This window comes from Eptesicus fuscus, chromosome 15 (genome assembly GCF_027574615.1).
Source record: "Eptesicus fuscus isolate TK198812 chromosome 15, DD_ASM_mEF_20220401, whole genome shotgun sequence".
Lineage (NCBI taxonomy): Eukaryota > Metazoa > Chordata > Mammalia > Chiroptera > Vespertilionidae > Eptesicus > Eptesicus fuscus.
The window spans coordinates 77073169-77090814 of record NC_072487.1 but is presented as its reverse complement, the minus strand read 5'-3'; the positions used below and the strand labels follow the sequence as shown (position 1 = coordinate 77090814).

Sequence of the window (17646 nt, the reverse complement as noted above, 5' to 3'; positions counted from 1 at the left end):
CTGTTCCTCCTACAGCGCCCTCTGCTGGTGGTGATGGCGTCGGGGTGGGCATCCCTTCCCTGCCCAGTCCAGCCTGTCCCCTGGGCAGGCCCTTGCCACCCCCTTCCGTCTGAGCTCACTTCCCAGGGCAGGGCCCGTGCCTGCCCAGGCGACAGGTCCCAAAGGGGCTGCCCAGGCGTGGGTCCGAATGACTAGACAGATCTGGGTGCATGAGGGGGCGAAGGGCGAAGGGAAGAAGGCCTCGCTGACCCCATGCTCAACCCTGGCAGGAGGGCACCTCCAAGTTTGCCACCCTGGAGATGAACCCCAAGAGAGCCCAGAAGCGGCCGAAGGAGACGGTGCGTGTGCCCCAGGCCCGGGGGGCAGGGTGGCCTCCTGCGTCCCCCTCCCGCTGCCATCGTGCCTGCCCTGCCCCTGAGACCGGCCCTGCAGGGCCGTGCCCGCACCAGCTGGTGTCCAGGAGGACTAGTTGCAGCCAGAGCAAGGCCCTGAGAGCTAGGCTCTGGGGATTCGGGGTGGGGGTGGGGGGTGGGGGTCAGAGACCCGGTCATCTTGGGGATTTGCCAAATGCCAGGCCTGGAAGGTCACCTGAGGGTTTGGGGTCCGTGGGCACTAGGAGGGGGATTAGCGCCTAAGGGTCCCCAGGCTGCTCCGAGTGGGAGCCCGGGGTTGGGGCCGAGGCCGAAGGGCTCCCACTTACCACCGCCCACCTCGCTGTCACAGGGTGTCATCCAGGGCACCATCCCCTACCTGGGCACCTTTCTCACGGACCTGGTGATGCTGGACACGGCCATGAAGGACTACCTGTATGTGAGTGAGCCGGGGCGGGGCGGGGCGGGCCCTGAAGCTCGAGGAGAGAGCGCCCCTCAGAGGAGAGAGCACCCCTCAGTGAGCCCTGAGCTCCCAGTCCCTGGCCCCTGTGTGTCAGGGCAGCTGCCCCTCTTACCAGTGGGTAACCAGCTCCCCACCTGGCTGTGGGGCTCAGAGCTGCAGGGCGGGTTTAGCCAGCCGTGCCCATGGGCGAGCGAGGCCACCCCCTCCAGGGTCAGGCACGTGGTGGCCAAGGGCGTCTTCTTGTCGCTGTGTCTGTCCTCAGAGGGCTGAGCGGGAAGGTCTGCCCGGCGCCCAGCTCCCAGGACCCAGCCAAGGTCCAAGCTTGTGTGCATGCCCTGCCCCCTGGTGTTCGCTGTCGGTAGTGCAGCCTGAGAGGGGGGGCCGGGTGGTCATGGGCGTGGGGACACGTTCTGACGGGCGTTGGCTGTCTGCCTTGCAGGGGAGACTGATCAACTTCGAGAAGAGGAGGAAGGTGAGCAGCCACCGCCCTCACTTTGGGGGCTGGAAACCAGACGCCCCTGGCTTCCCCCTTCCTGCTGTCTTCATGGGGAGAGCTGGATCCAGCAGGGAGAGCCTCTCCCAGAGGAGGGGCGGGCGGGGAGCAGGAGTGAGAATCCAGGACAGTTTCCCGGGGAGGGGCTGTTGGAACCCAGCTGAGGATCGGGTCAGGCCTGGGTGGGGGCAGAGAAGAGGAGGTGACCCCGCACCCCACTCAGGCCCTCCCCGCCCTGCCCTGCGCTCTGGCCCCAGGAATTCGAAGTGATCGCCCAGATCAAGCTGCTGCAGTCCGCCTGCAACAACTACAGCATCGAGCCCGAGGGGCAGTTCGGGGCCTGGTTCCGGGCCGTGGCGCGGCTCAGCGAGGCCGAGAGGTGAGGCGGGCGGGGATCGGGCGCATCCCAGGCTCGAGGGCCTGCGGCTCGGGCTCTTGTCGGCATTGACCTGTTGCCTGGCGAGGTGGCTGGGTGCCCACGCTCCAGCCGCTGGCACGTGGCGGGAGGGAGACGGAGCGTGGCTCCGGGAGCTCACAGCTGCCGCCCTGTCCCGCAGCTACAGCCTGTCGTGTGAGCTGGAGCCCCCCTCCGAGTCGGCCAGCAACACTCTGAAGGCCAGGAAGAGCACGGCCATCGTCAAGCGCTGGAGCGAGTGGGTGCCGCGGGCTGGGGGCCCCCCAGGGGGAGCGGGAGGCCGACAGCTGGAACGGAGATCCCAGCTCCTCACCGGCCAGCCCTGTGACAGGGCCTCGGTGTCCTCCTCTGAAACGGGCTAATGCTAAATGATGGCACACGGCCTCAGCAAATGGGGTGCCTGGAGCAGAGTGTCGGGGGGCAGGGATGGGATGTGTCCCAGGGGAGGCCTCCCCCAAGTAACCCAGCCCTTCCTCCAGCCGCCAGGCCCCCAGCACGGAGCTGAGTACCAGCGGCAGCTCGCACTCCAAGTCCTGCGACCAGCTCAGGTGCAGCCCCTACCTCAGCAGCGGGGACCTCGCCGACGCACTCAGCGTCCACTCAGCCGGCTCCTCCAGCTCCGACGTGGAGGAGATCACCATGAGCTTCGTCCCGGAGTCCCCCGACGGCCAGGAAAAGAAGGTGACTGCCCCAGCCCTCCGCAGCCCCTCCATTCCGGGTCCCAGTGTCCCCCCCCTCACCCACAAAAGGGGCCAGGAAGCCCCTCAAAGCCCCCAGAGCTGGGCCCCGCCGGGGGGGCCCTTCAGGCCTCGGGGCCGCTGCTGACCGTGCCGTCCCCACAGTTCTGGGAGTCGGCCTCCCAGTCGTCCCCGGAGACCTCGGGCGTCAGCTCGGCGTCCAGCAGCGCCTCCTCCTCCTCGGCCTCCACCACGCCCGTGGCCAGCGCCCGCACCCACAAGCGCTCCGTCTCGGGGGTCAGCAGCTACAGCGCCTCGCTGCCGCTCTACAACCAGCAGGTGGGCGACTGCTGCATCATCCGGGTCAGCCTGGACGTGGACAACGGCAACATGTACAAGAGCATCCTGGTGAGCGGGCGGCGGTGCCCGTGCCCCCACTCTGCCAGGAGCACAGGACGCGACGCCTGTCCGTCCCGCCCTCCTTCCAGCGGGTCAGGAAGGCAGGAGTGAAGAAGCCGGGCTCGGCGATCGGATGAGGGCAGTAGACATTCGGGCACAGCCAGGGAACAGGTCTCGGGGAGCACCGGGCAGTGTCCCAAGCAGGGGGGTCCCCAGGGGTTGGAGGGGCAGCGAGCAGGCCCGAGGTGAAGGAGCAGGGCTCAGGGTAAGCAGGTAGGGAAGTGTGGGAGGGAGACGGGAGTCACTGGAGGTTGGAGCAGAGGGGGGCAGAGAGACCTATGACTGCCTCCGGGGGACAGGCTGGTGCCCGGCTGGTGGCTGGGGGGGCGGGGAGGCCAGCGATCAGACACTGCATGGAATTTGAAGGTTGAGATGAAGCCAGCAGGACTGACCTGTGGGGGTCCCCGCCACACCCACCACTGGGTAGGGTGCCCTGTGCCACCGTCGCCTGGATGACCCTATGTCTGAAGCCGCTGCACTCTGGCCCTCGGGGTGGACGCAGCAGGGGTCGGCCTGGCCTGTGCTGACCACGGCGGCAGCCTCCACCCTGGCCGGCCCGTGGCTCCCGCCTCCAGGGTTGTCTGGCCCCAGCCTCGTGGATACTGTTGTGGAGGGGGTGTTGGTTTCCCAGGAGGTGTGGGGGGAGGAGGCAGGCTTGTGAGAGGAGGGGGAGCAGGAACAATGGGGAAAGACCCCTCATCATGCCAGGCCTCCCCGGGGCGGTGGCGAGCCCCCCGCGGACCGAGCACCCGGCCAGAGGCTGTGAGCCCCTGTGCGCGGTGTGGGGCGGCTCGGGGGGGCCCCTGGCCGCAGCCCCCTGACGGCCTGTCCCCGCCCGATCCAGGTGACCAGCCAGGACAAGGCTCCGGCCGTCATCCGCAAGGCCATGGACAAGCACCACCTGGATGAGGAGCAGCCGGAGCAGTACGAGCTGGTGCAGGTCATTTCAGACGAGAGAAGTACGCGGGGCCGGGGGGAGGGGCCGCGGCGGCCGGGAGGCAGGGCGGGCGGGCGGAGCGGCACCAGGCCCACCCCTCGGACTTCGCACACACACCGACCTCTCCTGGCCGGGCCTGGACACCCCGTGTTTTCTCACTGTCCCCCTTCCCGCCCTCCTCCCCCCCCCCCCCCCCCGGGCTTCTGGGCCTGGGTCTCGAACCCGGTTCAGAGCTGCAGTGAAGAAAAAAGGCGTTTCTCCTGGGAAAATCAGCCGTGCGGCCGAGCCCACAGCCCTCCCGGCACTTTCTGGCTGGGATGGGAAGTGTGTTAACATCCACTCGCACGTGTCACCAACCACCGCAGACCGGGTGCCTTATGAACAACAGAACCGTATTTCTCACGGTTCTGGAGGCTGGAGGTCCAAGGTCAGGGTGCCAGCCATGTCGGCCGAGGGCCCTCTCCCGGTGGCAGACTCTGACTTCTGGCTGTGCCCGCACATGGGGGAGGGGGCTCTCTGGCTCTCTTTTATGAGGGCGCTAATCCCCTTCACAGGGCCCCCCCCCCTCACGAACGCATCGCCTTCCCAGAGCCCCACCTCTTGATCCCATCACCTTGGGGTTTGCTTTCAACAGGAATGTTGAGGGGAGACAGACGTTCAGTCCACGGCAGAGGCTGCTGAGGGGGAAGCTCAGGACCCTAAACTCTGGGGAAGGGACCGGCGTAGCACAGACTCGGAGCCAGAGGCCGGGGCTCGGGCCCCCGGGCAAGCTCCCGTGTCCATCCCCCACACGGACGTAACAGCCAGGGCGGGTGGGCAAAAGTAGGGGTACAGATGCCAGTACACCAAGCACAGAGTTTGTTCTTTTATTGTTTGTTAATTATTGTTTGGTTTTCCATACCGACACGGTAGACCTACTTTTGCCCACCCCGGTATACGCTCATGGTACATACGTGTGCCATATAGGTTAGCTGTAAGTGTCACCCCCCACGCCCTCTCCCCTGAGCTGCTCACCCTCTCCCCGGCATGAGCCCCGACCATCAGCCAGGCCCCCACGACCCCGGGGAGTTGGTTTCTAAATCCCCTCACCTTCCTGCACCGTCTTCGTGAGGTGGGACGTGAGGCCGACACAGGTGAAGGACCTGTGGAGCCACGCGGGGCAGCGGGCACAGGTTCCAGCGGGCAGGGGGCCCAGCAGGCTCCGGGCCCGCTGGGCAGTGGCAAACAGGAGCCAAGCGTCAGGGCCTGGGGGTGCGGCCCCCGGCGGCACGGGGTCTGCCCTTCGCTGGGCCCCGCGCTCTTGTGCTGAGCAGGGCAGGGCTCGGGGAGGTGGTCTGGGGTCTACAGAACCTGTTCCTGCTTGAGATCCTGGTCAGCGGGGGGGCGGGGGGCGCGGGGGGCAGCAGGGGGACCCTCCCCTGCTCCAGAGATGGGGCCGTGGAGCCAGACCCTCTGTGGGGAGGAGTCGCTAGGTCTCATGGGCCAGTCCGCCTGCGCGGTCTCCCCGGCCCGTGCCGCTGAGGGGTCCCTGGTGGTCCTGGAGGTGGTTTGGAGGTCTCGGTGCTGAGCCCAGGCCTATCCTGGGGGCTCTCCTACTGACCACCCCTCTGCCCTCCCCGACCAGAGCTGAAGATCCCGGACAACGCCAACGTGTTCTACGCCATGAACTCTGCCGCCAACTATGACTTTGTCCTGAAGAAACGGGCCTTCACCAAGGGGCCCAAGGTCCGGCATGGCGCCAGCTCCACTCTGCCCCGCATGAAGCAGAAGGGACTCAGGATTGCCAAGGGCATCTTCTAGCTGGTCCCTGGCGCTGCCCAGCCACACGGCTGCCCCGCCAGGCTCGGGCTGGCTGGGCAACCAAGCACTTACGGACGCCAGTGGCCCAGGCCAGGCGGGCACCGTCTGCCCAGCCTGCCACCGGGCCACCCTCCCGCCTCCGGGTTCTCCCTGGACCTCCTGCTGCCGGGATTGACGCCTGCCCGTCACCAGGCCGACCTGGCCCCCCCGGGACCACTCGCCGCCTTAGGTGCCTTCCGCTCTCTGGAGCCAGAGGACTAGCCGACGCTGCCCAGGAGCGCTGCCGAGGGGCCCGGAGCCCTGCCCGCCACGGGCCACGCCCTCGCCACACCGCCCGCACACCTTCCCGGGTGTGGTCACTGCCACCTGTGCCCACGGGCAGCCCAGGGCACCCACTCATCCACTGGATCTGACCACTGCGGTTCTCTCCTCGCGCCCGCGGACACCGGCCGTGCCATCCACGGGGCCCGGCCCCGCCACCACTCGAGCCTTCCGCAGGCTGCACCAAAGATCCACCGTCAGGCCCCTGAGTGCGGGGCCCCACGCGCGCCCGCCTCCCTCGGAGAGGAGGGACCCTCGTCACCTGCGAGTGAGGACCAGCCCCGCGAGTCCCCGGCCGCAGCCTGAGTGCCGTCTGCCGCTGCACCTGGGCTTCCCGGGACCACACGGGCCGGGGGGAAGGAGGATGGGGGGAGGGGGCGGGTTGAACATTTGTATAAAAGGCAGAAATCATGTTTACCAGTGGGGGAGGGGCAATATTTATTTGTTGTAAATAGTAAATGCTAGACGTGGATATTATATTAAAACCTGTTTCTACCATAGCCCGGGGTGGCGCTTTCGTTCTTTTATCTGTGCTCCTTTATTTATAAAAAAAGGTGTTTTTATTGACTTCAGAGAAACATCAGTGATGAGAGCGAATCATTGATCGGCTGCCTCCTGCACGCCCCCCACTGGGGATCGCGCTCACAACCCGGGCCTGTGCCCTGACCCGGAATCGAACCTGTGACCTCCCGGTTCACAGGTCAATGCTCAACCACTGAGCCAGGCCGGCCAGACACATCTGTGCTCCTTTAAACGACATGTAGTCGCCCATCTGTGTTCAGACAAGAAGCTGTGGGGGGCTGTGGGCTTCTCTGCAGGAGGCAGATGGGCGGCCGTCTCTGGCTCCCACAGACACCTCCTCCCCCGCTCTCCCCCCCCCCCCACCCCCCGTTCCGCCTTCCACAGGGTGTGTGGTGACCGGGGCATTGTGGACCTGGGCAGCGAGCTGAGACCGAACCCTCAGGCCCCCTGGCAGGAGAGGGCGAGGGGCATTCACAGGGCACAGTGACCACCTCTGAAAGGTGGGTGTCTAAAAACTACATTGGTGATCCCCCGTCTCTCACATCGACGCTTCTCTCCCTCCCTTCCTCTCTAAAAAAATAAAAAATAAAAATCAATTAAAGAAGAAAAGAAATATCTAGAATAGGCAAATGGAGACAGGAAATGGAGTAAGAAGCGCCGGGGGTCATCTCTCCAGGAGACACCGTTCAGCTGGGAGGGGAACCTACCGGAATCATCGAATTTGGACTCTTGCACCTCATCGGACACAGCAGCCGGGTGCCTGGACTCGGCCGGGCCGCGGGCCCTGACCCGGCGACGACGTCGCTGCGGGGTCCCACGCTGACCACAGGAGCCAGAGGCCAGGAACCGGGGACCCCCCGCAGCCAGCGACACCGGCTTTGCAAACTCGCTGGGGAGCGTCCCATGGGGACGGGCTGCCCCTCCGCTCTCAGACTCCCGCCGCGGGGCTCGGCACCCGCTGCTCCGCACCTGCCAGGGCCCCGGGGACCGGCCTCCTTCCAGGGGGACGCTCGCAGACGCCGGCGCGGGGAGGCCGCCCAGGCTCCGTCCTCGGCCCTCCGGGCGGCCTGACGAAGGACTTTCCAGAAATGAAAGGGCCCTAAGAGCACAGGCAAGATTCTGTGCCAAATACCACCCACGGGGATGTCATTCAGCCGCACAAAGGAGGGGCGTTCCGGTCCCCACGCAACAGGGTGTCCCCGGAAAAGATGGTTTCTTTAGCGGAGGTCTACCCCTGGCCGGGTGGCTCAGTTGGTGGGAGCATCATCCCATTCACCAGAAGGTCGTGGGTTCAATCCCCAGTCAGGACATATACCTGGATTGTGGGTTCGATCCCCTGTCCCTCTCTCACTCCCCGCCTCTCTCTCTCAAAATAAAAAAAATCAATAGCCCGGCCGGCATGTCTCAATTGTTGACCGTCAACCTATGAACCAGGGGGTCATGGTTCAATTTTGTCAGGGCACAGGCCCGGGTTGTGGGCTCCATCCCCAGTAGGGGGCGTGCAGGAGGCAGCCGATCCATAATTCTCTCTCATCATTGATTTTTCTATCTCTCCCTCTCCCTTCCTCTCTGAAATCAGTAAGAATATAAGAAAAAACAAAAATTAATAGCAAAAAGAAATATCTAGAATAGGCAGGTTGAGAGGAAACGGAAGAAGCTAGCAGGAGTGGGGGAGGGGCGTTGCTGCTGAATGGGTGCAGAGTCTGGGTGATGAACAGATTTGGAAAGAGGGAGGGCGGATGGTTGCACAACAGGGTGACTGCAATTAATGTCACCTTAGAAGTTAAACCAGAGTACTTTACGTTATGTATATTTTACCCCAATTTTTTAAAATTTAAATTCTTTATTGTTGAAGGTATTACATATGTCTCCCTTTCCCCCATTGACCTCCCTGGCCACTCCCTGTCCCCCAGCACATGTCCCCGCCCCCTACTATGTGTGTCCGTTGGTTATGCTTATAGGTGTGCATACAAGTCCTTTGCTTGATCTCTTACACGCCCCCCCCCCCCCCCCTTTACCCCAATTCTTAAAAAATAACAGTTGCAGGAACCAACTCCTGACCCAGGACGGGGCTGCCTGCCTCTGGAGGAAGAGGGGAGTGTGGCTGGGCTTGTGGTTCCTGCTGCCCAGGAGGAGGAATTCGTGGATTTCAAGTTCAGACGGGAACCCACCAGCACTGAGTGGGGGATTGTGGACAGATCAGAGCCTGCCACTGGGAAGGCGAGGCGGGGAGTCCTGGCCAGTGGCCTCTGTTGGGGGACTTCGCTTTCTGTTCTCCAGGGGCCGGGCCTTCCTTTACGGATTGGAACCCTCCGGGAACCCTGTCCTGGGAAGGCCTCTCAGGCGGCGTTGTGTCTGGGGAAGTGTGGAGAGCGGCTACAGTGTTTGGACAGGTTCAAGCCTCAGACTAATGAGAGGGCAGGTGCTCTCGTGGCAAAGCCACGTGCAAGTCCCAGCTTGGAGGGCAAAGCCCTCCCAGCACAATTATAGCCAAAGGTTATGGTTGTAAGCCTGACCTTATGGTCCGAACCTGTGGTCCCATGTGGCTAAGTGAGGTAAGCTGCGGGAGGTGCAGCAAGTGCTGCCAAAACAAAGTTTGATAGAGTTCAGGTGCATGTAATTGAGTAGATTTGAAATCCGAGAGAACAATGTAAATATCTTTAGCACTTTGCTTAGTGGAATCTGGCTATAAAATAAAGACTTGGCTTGCAGTCAAGAGAGCAGTGTCCCACATTGCCCCAGCTTTATTCTCTTGTCTGTCTTCTTTAACTCTTCACTGACCGCCCCCCCCTTCACCCCTGGCCGTGCTGAGCCAGCCACAGGGAAGGATTTGTGATGCAGCTTATTGAAGGCGACAGCTGGGCCCTGGGAACCAGAGCTGCAGCTCTTCACAGGGTTCATTTCTCCCAGGACCAGGCCCTGGACCACCCACCTTGCTCTGCCGGCACGTGGTCTGAGGAGTCCCAGGTGAGTGCGGGTTTGCAGGATAAACGTGCTGATTCCTGCCCCCTGGCTCCCCTCTGGCCCAGAGGAACCCAGGGCTGTGAGGTCTGAGGTCCCGTCTCGGGCAGTCACCAGTTTAGACTCACTGTCCTGAGGGTAGAGGGGCTGGAGCCCTGAGAGCCCGCAGCCCCTGGCTGGCTGCCCTCGTTGTCCAGGTCTGTGCTGTGGTGCTGCCATGGGGAGGTGGGCGATGGGAACCTCTGGTGGGGGAGGTGGGAGGATGGGGCAGGGAGGGCGGGGAGGAACAGCCCCAACACTGCCCGCTGTACCCACTGCCTGGCCAGGGAAACACGGGACCGTGTGCATCAGGCTGGCCGGGTGGTCCCTAGAGCTGCCCCTGCCATACCCCACCCCCAATCAGGAACCCTCTCTCCTCTGAGCCCTCATGCCCGCTCTGAGCTGACACGGTGAGCTTTGGAGTCTCAGACGTGGGCGTGAGTCCTCGCTGTGAGGGCCTGGGGCACGTGGCCCCTCCTGGAGCCCTGGCACTGTAGGAAATGGCCAGCATGGTCAGCTTCTGATGGGAGCGGTGGCTGAATCTCCCCAGACACAGAGAAGGGAGGGGGAGGGATAGGATGTGAGACCAAGGACCCGTGGGCGTGGGCCAGCATCATGGTGGACACCCTTGAGGCACCGGACTCAGCTAGACCGGGGTAGGGGGGGCAACTAGAAAAGGCCTCAGTCCAATTTTCTTAAAGGGCCCAATGGGAGGACCTAGTAGACATGTCAGGAAACAGGTGAGCCCGGAGTACTCAGCCAATGAGGAGCCGGAGGAGGGGCCGGATAAATGGGCTGTGTTCCCGCCCCGGGGGTGCGTGTACAGCTGGGCGGACACCCGCTCTGGAGACCGCATTCAAGGTCTCCTTTCACTGCACTTCTGTCTCCGAGTGTCATTAGAGTTGGGACAGGTGAGCATTTCTCACAGTCACTGTCTACAACGGGGTGTCCACAGTGCCCACTGCTCATGCCATGTGAGGTCAGGAGGGGGAGCCCTCGGTGCAGGCGGTGCCCGGTCCCAGACCTTGCTGAGGTGGCCATGGCCCTGCGTCTCACCTCTGCCTCCTGCTCCCCTCCGGACTCTGCCAGAGCCAGCGGGCAGCACCCTGGCCCAGCGGGGGGCACCCACGGCCCAGCCCTGGTACCCTCTGCTCTGAGCCCAGCGGGATGCGTTACTGTCTCTGCCTGGGATGCAGCTGGAGGCGAATGCGTTTCTCTCCCAGGCCATTCCCAGACCCCGGAACACAGAGCCTGCTCCCCGCATCCCGAGGACGTGGCCGAAGCTGGGCCCACTGGTCCAGAGGCAACTGCCCACGGGGCCCGCTCCCCACTCAGGGCTGACCCTTCTCTGACCCTCTCTCCTCCTGTTAACTGAGGGGGCACCACCCCCGGAGCCGGACACGGGCAGAGACTGGGCGGGAGGTTGCGGTCATGAGGGCAAAGCGGGTTGCCAGAGAGATGCGGCTTTATTCAGGAAGAGCTGGGCGGGAGGTGGGCTCCCTGGGTCCCACCTGTGGCCTCTTGGGCAAGGACATTAGACGCCAATGGCTGCGGGCATCTGAGCCCCCTCAGAGTCACCAATGGGGGCTCAGGGAATGGCTTCAGAGTCGTCCGAGGGCGGCAGGGGGGCGGCCCCGTCTCCGGTCACGGTGGGCAGGGCCTGGTAGGTCTGGGTCCAGTACTGCAGGTAGCTGCTCCTCAGGTGCTGTTTCAGGGACTGGCCGTCCATCTTCTTGTTAATCTCCAGGTAGTTGTCGTTTTCTTGGGTGTAGGGATCCCACTGGGTGGGCACAGCCGAGTGGCCCTTGTTGGGGTCCCTGCACATGAGAGAAAGGCTGTGTGGGGTCTGAGGGCTCACGGGAGGCCTCCATGCTGACCCGAACCACCAGGGCACCTCACTGTCCTGGGTACTGGCTGGGCATGTACGTGTTCTGTGCCCAACCAGTAGCTCTATCCTCACACACAGAGGGGGGTACTGAGGCTCAGGGAGGTCAAGTGTAGGAGAGGGGACAGGCATGTGGGGCCCAGGTGGCAGGAGACCGGCCCAGCCTCACCCGCCTTACCCAGTCCTGGCAAAGTTGGTCCAGTAGGCGATCACGGTTTGGGAGACAGTCCTGTCTTGGGGCCGGTAGCCCAGGGGGTTGTCGAAGGGCTTCCCAAACACATACTGGAGGTCAGTGGTGTGGTCGGCGCCCACCCAGCTGGGTAACAACGGAATGCGAGTGGGGTGGGAGAACAGGTAGGTGTAGGTCCGGGCACTCCTGAGGAGGGAGGGACACGGCCCAGGTTGGCAGGGAGCTCACCTGGGCTGCCCACCCAGAGCTGGGCCCTGGAGGGAGGCCATGGGGAGAGCAGGGCGGGGCCGGGAAATCCCCGGACTCAGGAGGGCCCTGGGTCCCTGCACCCGGAAGGGAAGGCCTGGGGTTGTGGTTCTGGGATTTCAGGTGCATTCACTCTTCGCTCCACAAAACTTATCGAGGCGTCTTCCCCCCTTTTCTCCGCAGATGAATTTGTGTCTTCGGCGGGAACAGAGCTGTGCCGCCCCATGAAGAGCTCAAGTTCCTGTAGTTGCGACAAGCTTTCTGCCTACTCTTCCCGGGCATCGTCTTCTCTCCCTTCCGAGGAAGCATCCCTAACATCCTTCTCATTTTCACTGGAGGTTGACCAGGTGGCCGCAGGCCAGAGTTGTTTTGAATGTTGGCCAACTCCAAACCCACAACAGAGAGCATCACCCCGTGTTCTGTACCCCTCAGCCTGGGGGCTGCGGGGAGGCTGCGGACTCTGCAGGGGAGGCCTGTGGGCTGAGTGAATGGGGGACTTACAACCCGGTGGATAGAGCACCTGACTTAATCTGAAAAGTAACCCTATCATTTTCAGTCTTAGAACACGTACATTGATGTGAATAGGGGTTAAGTTTTCTTAAGTTTCCTTTGAAGGCCTGTGCAAAGCAATGAAGGAGGTGACTCAGCTGTGAATCCAGCAAGCAGAACCGATAAGCAGGGACAGACAGACCCACCAGGAGTGAAAACATCATGTCATCCACATCATCTCATCCACATCATCTCATCCACATCATCTCATCCACATCATCTCGTGTGATGACTATAATCGCTGAGGTCTGTGGACCCCCATGGCTGCACATAGCTCCCCAGCCCCCTCCCCTTTATAGTCCTGTCCCTGCACCTGCTGGATCACAGGATTTGATGCTTGTAAGCGCCCTGTCTTCTTGGTTGGCTGCCTTCTCAATAAAGGCCTCATAGGATGCCACCGGCCTTCGTTACTGGACACAGGGACAGGCAGCCCGAGCCCAACCGGGGTTTCCCAGTAGCAGGAGGAGGGCTCTGTAAAGGCCCCTGAGCTGGGAGGTGAGGAGGGGCTTTCTCCAGTCTCCTCAGACCTGAGCAAGGCAGGTGGTGCAGGCACCGTTGGGACCCAATCACAGCTTTCCTGGGGCTCCCTGACTCCCTGTGCTGCCCCCTCGAGAGGCCTCCCGGGCAGGTGGGTGACCCAGGTGGGCGTCCCCTGCCCCGGCCCTCACTTGGCGCTGGCTCTGTGCTGGGCCACGGTCCTCTTCGTGGGCATCAGGAAGCCAATGTCGGTCTCCAAGTCCACCACCGTCTTCTTCTTGGCCTCCTGGGAGGAGTCCTGGGCCCAGGACGCCGTGTAGAAGTCAAAGGTGGCGTTGGCACCTCTGGGCCCCTTGGCGAAGGTGAACCCGCTGACCAGCTTGAAGAAGTCCTCCCTGCGGGGACAAGCCGGCACTGGACCCTGGACCCTGGCTGTGGGAGGCATCCCCCCGGCGCCCTGCCAGGGCCCTGCAGATGGCCCCCTACTCCTGCCAACCTCCTTCTCCAGCTGATGCCTCCCCAAGAGGCCCCCAGGCACACCCTGGGCCTGCGCCCCACTCACCCCATGACGGTCTGGTTGTCCACGTTGACGGCCGGCAGGTCAATGCTGGCAAAGTGGTAGCCGTCCATGTTGCTGGTGCCAGCGATGTAGTCGATGTCGGCCGCGTTGGCGAAAAGGTTGATGGGGTCGTCGGGGATGAAGTCTCCATCAATGACAGGCATGAGGCCCAGGTAGTACATTATGGGGTCTGAGTGGAGAGCAGGGGTCCTCGCACCTTCCAGAGCCACTTTCCAGGCCCCAGACCCGGGGACAGCCCCTGCCTCCTCGGATCCAGACCAGGGTCCTCAGCCTGTCCCCTGACATGGGGCCCGGATCATTCCATGTCCTGGGCTGCCCTGCGCGTGTGGAGCAGCTTCCCTGGCCCCGTCCGCCCGATGTCCCTCTCCCCAGGGTGGCAGCCCGGACTGTGTGCAGACTGCCACAGGCTCCCTGGGCCACACCGTCCCGCTGACAGCCACTGCGCCTGAGCTCCCTAAGAGTGGGTGCAAATGACCGTTTCTGCCCGTTGTTGGGGGACAAGGTGCACCAGCTTCCCAAAGGGGTCAGGACCCAGGGAGGATCAGAGGGAGGGATGGCGCCCGCGGCACAGCCAGTCGAGGCCACGGAGGCAACCAAGGCCCTGGCGGCACCGGGCTCCCAGGGACGCCATGCGCGGGTGACGGGCCCGGCAGCAGCCCCTCAATCCTCACTTCTTTGGGAGCATGGCCGTCCCCCCATGTGGAGCCCCCACTCACACTCCTGGCCCACCAGGGGTATCTTATAGGCCAGCGTCAGAGCCCGGGGGTCGGTAACCTTCAGACACTCGGCCATCCTGGCGGTATCGTCCAGGGGGCAGCCCACCTTCTTGGCGATCTGGGGATTTGTGGGGAGACAGGTGGGTGAGGCCAGTGCAGGGCAGTCGGCCATAGAGACTGGGACAGGGCATGGAAAGGAGGTAACCGAGCCCCTCCCCCACCGCTGCTCCCCTTTACCCTCTTGGCCCAGGACAGAGGGTCCTTCTGGATGGCCCAGGAGGCCAGCGCCACGCCGCTCTGGCTGATGGCTCGCTGGATGAGGCCCTTGTTGTAGGGAGAGAGGGTCTGCGACACACACAGGTCCTGTCACCATGGCCTCGCCTTTCCTGCCCACCCGGGCTCCACTAAGCACAGCTAGACTGTCAGCATGATGCTGTTCCCCATAGCCCCACATCTTCCCACAGCCCGCACCAGCTCCCCCAGCCAACATCAACTCCTCCATCCCCCATTACCTCCCCCAGCCCCCATTAGCTCCTCCAACCCCCAGTAGCTCCCCCAGTTCCCATCAGCTCCGCCAGCCCCATCAGCTCCTGTGTTCCCATTAGCTCCCCCAGACCCACGAGCTCCCCCAGTTCCCATCAGCTTCCCCAGCCACCATCAACTACTCCAACTCTCATCAGCTCCCCCAGCTTCCATTAGCTCCTCCTCACCCCTATCAGCTTTGCCCAATTCCCATCAGCTTAGCACCCCCAGCCGCCATCATCTCCTTGCTTTGTTCTCCCCAACACCATGGGAGGAAGGCCTGCCCTCCCAGAGTCCCCAGACCTGCAGAGAGACGCTGGCACCTCCGGCTGATTCCCCAAAGATGGTGATGTTGTTGGGGTCCCCCCCGAAGGCTGCAATGTTCCTCTTCACCCACGCGATGGCCATGTGCTGGTCCCGAAGGCCGTAGTTACCTGGGGCGGGTGGGGGAGCCCATGAGGGACTGGGGTGGGGGCAGAGCTTCCTCCATGTGGAGACCCCTGTCAAGCCCCAGGATGGCGCACGGCGGGTCCCAGGAGGCTGTGGAATGAGGTGCTGGAGGGGGTGGGGCTCAGGCAGGGGACCAGCAGCAGGAGGGCCAGGCTGCTCATTTCTCCCTGACACCGTCCCTCTTGTTGTCTGTCTGTCCTACGGCTCTGTGTACCCTGAGTCAACACTTCAGTGTCTCATCTTCTGTCTCCCCTGGGTCCCTGTCCCCGCTCCCTGGTCTCCCTGGGTCCCTGTCCCCGCTCCCTGGTCTCCCTGGGTCCCTGTCCCCGCTCCCTGGTCTCCCTGGGTCCCTGTCCCCGCTCCCTGGTCTCCCTGGGTCCCTGTCCCCGCTCCCTGGTCTCCCTGGGTCCCTGTCCCCGCTCCCTGGTCTCCCTGGGTCCCTGTCCCCGCTCCCTGGTCTCCCTGGGTCCCTCTCCCCACTCCCTGGTCTCCCTGGGTCTCTGTCCCCGCTCCCTGGTCTCCCTGGGTCCCTGTCCCCGCTCCCTGGTCTCCCTGGGTCCCTGCCTGGCTGGCGGGCAGCCTCTTCTCTCGCTACACCTGCCGATGGGCTCCTGTGTCTCACTGTCCATCCCCAGCTTCCTGTGCTGCCAGTAGAATTCTGGGTCTTTCTGGGAGACTGTCAGGAGCTGTTGGGAGAATGCGATGCTGAAGGGCCCCCCACCAGCTCCCTCACCCCCGGCCCAGGCGCCCGGCACACCTGGCAGGTGGGCGTCCCCAGTGCTGAGGAAGCCCAGCGGCCCGAGGCGGTAGTTGAAGGTGACCACGATGACGCTGCCCCGCGTGGTGATCTCCCCCCCGTCGTACAGGTAGTCACTGAAGAAGCTGAATTCCTGGGCAGAGCCCATGAGGAAGGATCCTCCGTAGATCCAGATCATGACAGGCAGGTTCTGGGAAACTGAGGCAGGAGACAGGCCCGGCGACGCCAGCTGTCACCTTCTGACCCCCTCTGGGTGCTTGTTTCAGGAATTTCAGCTCTGGAGGCCCCCCCCCCCCCCACACCCAAGGGGTGGGGCAGGGCTGGGCCTCTGGCTGCCTGGGTGCTTTCTGCAGGTTCGGGGACCTGGAGGGCACAGGGGGGCGCACCTTCCTTCTGGCCCTGGGGGACCCAGATGTTGAGGTAGAGGCAGTCCTCAGAGCCCTCGGTATCCTCCAGGGTGTCAGTGACTTGCAGGCATTTCTGCTTGAACTCCTTAGCCTTCAGGGTCCCTGTGGGGTGACCAGAGGGGCTGGTGTGAGGATGGTGACCCCACCGCCACCCCGGGCACAGGGCCAGCCCAGCCCCCACCCCCACTCCCACCTTGCCAGCCGGGGTGCCGCTGGGGGTTCTCCAGGGCCTTGGGCGGGGCGGCGAAGGGGATGCCCTTGAAGACGTCCACAGAGCGGCCGCCGATGCCCAAGAGGCCGAGCTTCTTGTTGACGCCCTCCACGAAGCCGCCTTCCGTGTGCACCACGCCCAGCTGGGGAGAGGGCAGGCTCAGGGGCGCAGGCGGGGTGGGCCAGTGGGGTGGGGTGACCCCAGCAGGTTCTAGGGGTCCAGACAGCCTCCAGGTGGGGCCCCAATCACGCCTGCCTGGAGCTGTGGGTTCCTGTGGAAGCCCCGCCCTCACCCCTGGCAGGGCCCTGAGGGAAGGGATCCTGTAGGTGCCCCGAGGCTCCCGACTCCCCCTGGAGGGGCCCAACCACTGGCAAGCAGGTGGGTGTCACCTCCTCTCAGGGGCCGGGTCGGGGCTCCGTGTTGAACTAGACCGAGGTCCAGACTCCTGTTCCGACGCCGGGGCTGTGATGGGCAAACTGCCGGCCTGCTCAGGGCCCAGCGCCCTTCTGAGCCGGGCCATGGCCACCCCCGGGCAGAGGGCGAGCCCAGGGCCCTGGAGGCCCAGGCAGATGCGCAGATCAGCCCTGAGGGCCCAGTGACTCTGGGGCTGCGGGGCAGGGGCCTTGTTTGTGTTGGTGAAAGGGCCCCTGTGCCCTGGAGCGCCTGGCCAGCCCTTCCTCCTGGTCCTGACATTGGAGCTCCTGGGCGTCCTGGCTGTCAGCTGCGCGGCGCCAGCCTGTGAGCGCGAAGGCAGGAGCGCAGAGGAAGGGCCAGGGAAGCGCTGGGCTGGCTGTGGGCTCTCGGGGGCTCTTTGTGCCAGCGCCCACCTGCCTGCCCCCTCCGCGGAGCCGTCCCAGGTCCCAGGCCGGGTTAGGGGTGCGGAAGGTCTCCTGCCGAGTCCGCTGGGCTCTCACTTACCTTTGCTGCGCTCACTCCTGCCAAGCAGCAGGCGAGGCCTAGGACAGCCAGCTCCGGGCGCCCCATGGTGCGTGGCCTGCCTCGGGGTGGCCCTGCCTCTGGATGTGGGTATTTATGGGGCGGGAGCCATCCGGGAGACATCCGGGAGCCGGGGCCGGTAGCTGCCTGTGGCTGGTTCTCTTCCCCTCCTCCTCCCTCTGCCCCTTCCTCCAGGCAGTATACCTGTGGCCAGGATAGCTACCGTTCCCAGCCAGGCTCAGGGCCAAGGTCATGCTTGTGT

The 17646-nt window shown here is 63.9% G+C and overlaps 2 protein-coding genes across 7 annotated transcripts in view; one reads left to right on the top strand and one right to left on the bottom strand.

Moving 5' to 3' along the window:
• The window catches only part of RALGDS (ral guanine nucleotide dissociation stimulator), a 38952-nt gene extending 32516 nt beyond the window's left edge, over positions 1 to 6436 (top strand). For all 6 annotated transcript variants that reach the window (XM_054726963.1, XM_054726961.1, XM_054726962.1 and 3 more), the window contains exons 10-18: positions 270 to 338; positions 724 to 810; positions 1274 to 1306; positions 1585 to 1706; positions 1885 to 1980; positions 2222 to 2423; positions 2585 to 2827; positions 3723 to 3837; positions 5440 to 6436. In XM_054726963.1, coding sequence (XP_054582938.1) covers positions 270 to 338; positions 724 to 810; positions 1274 to 1306; positions 1585 to 1706; positions 1885 to 1980; positions 2222 to 2423; positions 2585 to 2827; positions 3723 to 3837; positions 5440 to 5615 — 1143 coding nt within the window. In that variant the 3' untranslated portion in view covers positions 5616 to 6436. The remainder of the gene's footprint in view (positions 1 to 269; positions 339 to 723; positions 811 to 1273; positions 1307 to 1584; positions 1707 to 1884; positions 1981 to 2221; positions 2424 to 2584; positions 2828 to 3722; positions 3838 to 5439) is intronic.
• Positions 6437 to 10911: 4475 nt separating this feature from the next.
• On the bottom strand, positions 10912 to 17437 carry LOC129151600 (bile salt-activated lipase-like). Its single transcript, XM_054726965.1, has 11 exons — positions 17367 to 17437; positions 16431 to 16590; positions 16217 to 16339; positions 15831 to 16028; positions 14927 to 15057; positions 14339 to 14446; positions 14102 to 14219; positions 13368 to 13554; positions 12997 to 13200; positions 11522 to 11719; positions 10912 to 11275 (listed from the first exon to the last, which is right to left on the bottom strand). The coding sequence occupies exons 1-11, from the start codon at positions 17430 to 17432 to the stop codon at positions 11047 to 11049; spliced, it is 1722 nt and encodes a 573-aa protein (XP_054582940.1). The 5' UTR covers positions 17433 to 17437; the 3' UTR covers positions 10912 to 11046.
• Positions 17438 to 17646: the final 209 nt, after the last annotated feature.